The sequence below is a fragment of the Pseudophryne corroboree genome, chromosome 6 (genome assembly GCF_028390025.1).
Source record: "Pseudophryne corroboree isolate aPseCor3 chromosome 6, aPseCor3.hap2, whole genome shotgun sequence".
Taxonomy (NCBI): Eukaryota; Metazoa; Chordata; class Amphibia; order Anura; family Myobatrachidae; genus Pseudophryne; species Pseudophryne corroboree.
Genome location: NC_086449.1, coordinates 825,759,217 through 825,765,216, shown reverse-complemented (window position 1 = coordinate 825,765,216; position 6,000 = coordinate 825,759,217). Strand labels below are relative to the sequence as shown.

Sequence of the window (6,000 nt, the reverse complement as noted above, 5' to 3'; positions counted from 1 at the left end):
TTTGGAAGGCTTATGTAGCCTGGTGTGGACGTCTACAGTTTTCTCCTTCAGTTTTTCGCTTGGCCCGTCTTCTCAGTTTTTTGCAGGCGGGTTTTTCGGCAGGCTTAAGACTGGGTTCACTAAAGGTGCAGGTCTCTGCTCTTTCGTTTTTTTTCCAGAAAAAGTTAGCCTTGCTGCCAGAAGTTCAGACTTTCTTTCAGGGGGTTTTACGTATACAGCCTCCCTTTCGTCCCCCAACAGCACCATGAGACCTCACTCTGGTTCTCACTTTTCTGCAATCCTCGTTGTTTGAGCCGCTGGAGTCAGTGGAGATGAAATATCTCACCTGGAAGGTGGTTCTTCTCCTGGCTCTCGCTTTGGCTAGACGGGTGTCGGAACTTGGGGCTCTTTCTTGTCGTTCTCCTTACCTGGTGTTTCATGCTGATAGGGCCGAGCTCCGTACTCGCAGGTCTTTTCTACCTAAGGTGGTGTCCGATTTTCACATCAATCAGCCACTTGTGGTTCCGGCTCTCTCGGTAGACTCTCCGGATTCAAGATCATTGGACGTAGTCGGAGCGCTCAAGATCTATGTGGATAAGACTAAGGCTATTCGGAAGTCCGATTCCTTATTTGTTTTATACGATGCTACGCGCCGTGGTTGGCCGGCTTCTAAGCAGACTTTGTTACGATGGATTCGGCTGACCATCAGATAGGCTTATTTGGCAGCTTCTCTGGAACCTCCGGATTCAATTTCAGCGCACTCTACGCGTTCTGTGGGACCTTTGTGGGCTACTTGGTCGGGCCGACATACGTTTGTCAAATTTTACAGGTTTGACACTTTTGCGGCCTCTGCGTCACAGTTTGGCCGAGCGGTTTTTCAGGACTCTCAGCGCTCTCCCGCCCGTTTTGGGAGCTCTGGGGCGTCCCCATTGTAACTGCGCTCCAGTGTCCCCTAGTGGATGAAGGAGAAATCAGGATTTTGGTACTTACCGATAAATCCCTGTCTCCGATTCCACAGGGGACACTGGACGCCCACCCAGCGCTGTCTCCTCCTTGTTCGCAGATCACTTATGTGACTGCTTGTTTGTTTTTGGTTAACCTTTTGTTAGGTTCCAAGTTGGTTTTGTGTTATCCTGGTTTACATGACGGCGTTAACCTCCTCTACTTTAACGTTAGTTTATTCCAGCTCTCCTCGGGCACAGTTTTACGTAGACTGGCTTGGAGGGGGGACATAGTAGGGGAGGAGCTAGCCACAGTGTTTGAGTTTTAAAGTGCCAGCTCCCAGTTACGGCCTACTATTTCCCCATTGTAACTGCGCTCCAGTGGCCCCTGTGGAATCGGAGAAAGGGATTTATCGGTAAGTACCAAAATCCTGATTTTCTATATAAAATGAAGACCTGCAGCGGAACCTGGCAGCCCTCATCCTCTACTTGTTCCTTCCTCCGAACTTTGGCCCTTTCCTGGAGGAATGGGGGGAAACGGATTCCTCGCAGGTTTTCCGTCTTTTCTTGCATGAGCCGCCGGATTCAGTGGTGTCTTAGAGATCAGAAGGCGCCAAATGGTGTCCGGTCCCGCTGCGGCCTTCTCATTCCACCTCCTCCTCTTCCTCCTTTTTAACCTCCATAATTTTTTCCTAAAATTAAATTAAAATCTGGTGTGAGAACCGACTCTGAATATTATCACTGCTTCATACATGGCAGCCGTGTATCTAGCGGTAATCCGTGTGGACGTGAGCGACACTACTGAGAACTTTGTCTCCATATAGATCTATTCACATAGATGGTGTGGCTGAGGGTGACATGTAATATTGTGTCATAGACTGATAGAACAGCGCCATCTGGTGGCCAAAGTTACGGGAAGTTCATGTACTGTATACTCTATGTAGGTCTGTTCTAGACAATTTGTTTATTTAATAACCGTATCTTATATAGCGCAGCATATTCTGTTGCACTTTACAATTGGAAATAATGATAAATCAAAACTGGGTAATAACGAACAGTCATAGAGGTAGGAAGAACCAGCTCGCAGGTGTACAATCTGTAGGGATGTTTTATTGTGTGACCTGGAGCCAGTAATAGCACGCAAAGTCCAATGTTCAGATTCTCTTTCTTTATTCACCACTCAAAAGTGTCATAAATGCAGCTTCCTATTACTCCACAATAAACTGTACAATCTGGGTAGTTTCGTAGCTATACTTTTATGTGTCTTAAAATGAATGAACTGTCAGTTCTGTGTATTTCAATGTCAGAAATTAGTGTATTATAGGCATGAAGAACAGCACTGCTCACCTGATTCTGTCTTATTGTACTTGGTGGACACCATGACGTACTAACGTCTTGTAACTATGATGGGAGTGCTAGTTGTGGGGATTATGGCTTAATTTACCCCCCCCCCCAACACACACACACACCTCACCATAGGCTGTGTCAGTGAGTAATGAGTACACCTGTAAACCTGCCGGATGACCTTGCAACTGTGTCAGTGAGTAATGAGTACACCAGTGCACCTGCTGGGTGACCTGGGAATTGTGTCCGTGAGTAATGAGTACACCTGTGCACCCGCTGGGAGACCTGGGGAATGTGTCAGTGAGTAATGAGTACACCTGTGACCTGGGACATGTGTCTGTGAGTAATGAGTACACCTGTGCCCCTGCTGGGAGACCTGGGAAATGTGTCAGTGAGTAATGAGTACACCTGTGCCCCTGCTGGGTGACCTGGGACATGTGTCAGTGAGTAATGAGTGTCCCTGCTGGGTGACCTAGGAAATGTGTCGGTGAGTAATGAGTACACCTGTGCACCTGCTGGGTGTCCTGGTACATGTGTCAGTGAGTGATGAGTACACCTGTGCACCTGCTGGGTGACCTGGGAATGGGAACTGTGTCAGTGAGTAATGAGTACATCTGTGCACCTGCTGGGTGACCTGGGAACTGTGTCAGTGAGTGATGAGTACACCTGTGCACCTGCTGGGTGACCTGGGAAATGTCGGTGAGTAATGAGTACACCTGTGCACTTGCTGGGTGACCTGGGAACTGTGTCAGTGAGTGATGAGTACACCTGTGCACCTGCTGGGTGACCAGGGACATGTGTCAGTGAGTAATGAGTACACCTGTGCCACTGCTGGGTGACCTGGGACATGTGTCAGTGAGTAATGAGTGTCCCTGCTGGCTGACCTGGGAAATGTCAGTGAGTAATGAGTGCACCTGTGCACCTGCTGGGTGACCTGGGAAATGTATCGGTGAGTAATGAGTACTGCTGAGTGTCCTGGTACATGTGTCAGTGAGTGATGAGTACACATGTGCACCTGCTGGATGACCTGGGACATGTGTCAGTGAGTAATGAATACACCTGTGCACCTGCTGGGTGACCTGGGAAATGTGTCAGTGAGTAATGAGTACACATGTGCACCTGCTGGATGACCTGGGAAATGTGTCAGTGAGTAATGAGTACACCTGTGCACCTGCTGGGTGACCTGGGAACTGTGTCAGTGAGTGATGAGTAACCTGTGCACCTGCTGGGTGACCTGGGAATTGTGTCGGTGAGTAATGAGTAAACCTGTGCCCCTGCTGGGTGACCAGGGACATGTGTCGGTGAGTAATGAGTACACCTGTGCACCTGCTGGGTGACCTGGGACATGTGTCGGTGAGTAATGAGATGGGTGGTCAGTCTGTTCATTCACTTTGCATTTTGTTAATTGATAAAAAATAAACTAACGCTTCTATTTTTGAAAGCATTCTTACCTTGCAGCATTTTTTCCACACCTGCCTAAAACTTTTACAGGTTGGATACCTCTCCCCACGTCTCTGCTCTGTCAATCTGATTCCAGGGCAGAATTGCTGAACTGCCTGATGTTGGTACCTTTCTTAAGGGTGTCATATGTATTCAACCTCCCTTTGTCCCTCCAGTGGCTCCATGGGCTTTGTCAGTGGTTCTCCAGGCGCTTCAGCAGCCTCAATTTGAACCCCTGGAATCAAAGGACCTCAAATGGCTAATGTCAAAGACTTTTTGTTCTTGCTATTGCATCGGCCTGAAGGGTGTCTGATTTGGGAACGCTCTCCTGTCGCTTTGCCTTTCTGTTCTTTCATCGGGACAGGAATGTTTTTCGTACTCTACCTGGCTACCTTCCCAAGATAGTGTCCCCGTTTCCACCTTAACAATAAAATTGTGGTACCAGCCTTCCACTCCCTGGACCGCTCGGCTTGGTAGGCCCCCTTGGATTTACGTGGATCGTACCAGTTCCATCCAGAAATCGTATTCCCTCTTTGTCCTCTACGGATTCCGCAAGAGGGACTGGCCAGCTTACAAACAGATCACGGCCAGATGGCTTCTCATGACTATCTCACAGACTGACACACAGGCTGACCTCTCCGTTCTTTATACAGTCTCTGCTCATTATACTCGCTCTGCGGGTTTCTGTCGTGAGCAGCCCACTGTGGCGCGTCTGCCGAACAACTCTGCAAGGCAGCTACGTGGTCTTCTGTACACACCTTTCTCAGGTTCTATGCCTTTGATACATTTACCTCTTAGGATGCCTTATTTGGACGTCAGATTCTTCTCTCCGCTCCGGAGCGTTCCCTCCCTTGAACAACTGCTTTGAGACATACAGCCACACCACATTGGATATACCCAATCTCATCTGATCTTGGAAGCTAATCAGTGTTGGGCCTGGTTAGTATTTGGATGGGATACCACCTGGGAATACCTGTTGCTTTGAACTCGATGGACAAGTTGTCTTTTTTCAACCTCAGAAACTATGTAACATCCCCATTGTCTCCCCTGTAGAGCCCTATGGATACTGAAGAAGAAAATTAGTTATGGTAGACTTGCCTTTGTTAACTCCTTTCTTCAAGGTCCTTCGGGTCCACAGGGCGCCCACCCCAACACACCTGGCTTCTATGGGTTCTTTTCTCTTGGACACTGTGTAGCGGGAGACTGTGATTCTTCTGTGTACCAGACTTCGAAGAAAGAGAGTTGACCAAGGCAAATCTACCATAGCTCTCCTTTTCCAGCTGCTGTCTCTGGATCACAGCTAGCAGGTTACAGACATTAATGGGGAGAGGTGTCCAACCTGACAGACTTGATACATCTCCCTTCCCCCACACTACTTTTAAAGAGACACTCATCTTTGTAATGATTGGAAGTGTGAATATATGTCATTAACCCTTTCATATCGGTCACCTGGTGAGTAACGTTTTTGTTTCCATTTGTCGATTGCCGTTTGCAGACATTGGGGGATCAGCCATTTTAGCAGACTCTTCTTCTTGTCCTTCTGTTGGGAGGAGCGTTCTTCCACCCTACCGTTACAACGTTCCTCATTACAGGTGATTTCCTCCTCCTGGAGGGGGCTCTTGTCTATCCCGCTCCCTTGTACTGAAACCATTGTGCCGTAGTGCGAGACAGTGACTGTGAAGACACAATGGAAGTGTTATGGTCTGTCTCACTATAACCTCATAACGCTCAGTGGCCGATGGCTACGTTTATGGCAGACATATAATGATATGAGGCTGCAGATGGAAAATATTGAGATGAAAGACAGATTTTAGTTAGGTTAGCTATGGAGGGGGAAGTGAGAGAGAGCTATGGAGGTGGTAGTGAGCGAGAGCTACGGAGGGGGTAGTGAGCGAGAGCTACGGAGGGGGTAGTGAGCGAGAGCTACGGAGGGGGTAGTGAGCGAGAGCTACGGAGGGGGAAGTGAGCGAGAGCTACGGAGGGGTAAGTGAGCGAGAGCTACGGAGGGGGAAGTGAGAGCTATGGAGGTGATAGTGAGAGAGAGCTATGGAGGGGGAAGAGGGAGCTATGGAGGTGGTAGTGAGAGATCTACGGAGGGGGAAGTGAGAGCTATGGAGGTGATAGTGAGAGAGAGCTATGGAGGGGGAAGAGGGAGCTATGGAGGTGGTAGTGAGAGATCTACGGAGGGGGAAGTGAGAGCTATGGAGGTGGTAGTGAGAGAGAGCTATGGAGGGGGAAGAGGGAGCTATGGAGGTGGTAGTGAGAGATCTACGGAGGGGGAAGTGAGAGCTATGGA

General features: G+C 48.8%; 1 protein-coding gene and 1 pseudogene across 1 annotated transcript in view; one reads left to right on the top strand and one right to left on the bottom strand.

The window, feature by feature from the left end:
• Positions 1-1,253: 1,253 nt before the first annotated feature.
• The window catches only part of LOC134933802 (uncharacterized), a 31,418-nt gene continuing 26,671 nt past the window's right edge, over positions 1,254-6,000 (bottom strand). The window contains exons 5-6 of the mRNA XM_063929262.1: positions 5,154-5,378; positions 1,254-1,612 (exon numbers count right to left, since the gene is read on the bottom strand). Of these exons, the coding sequence (XP_063785332.1) occupies positions 1,593-1,612; positions 5,154-5,378 (245 nt within the window). The 3' untranslated portion in view covers positions 1,254-1,592. The remainder of the gene's footprint in view (positions 1,613-5,153; positions 5,379-6,000) is intronic.
• On the top strand, positions 4,574-4,692 carry LOC134937209 (5S ribosomal RNA; annotated as a pseudogene).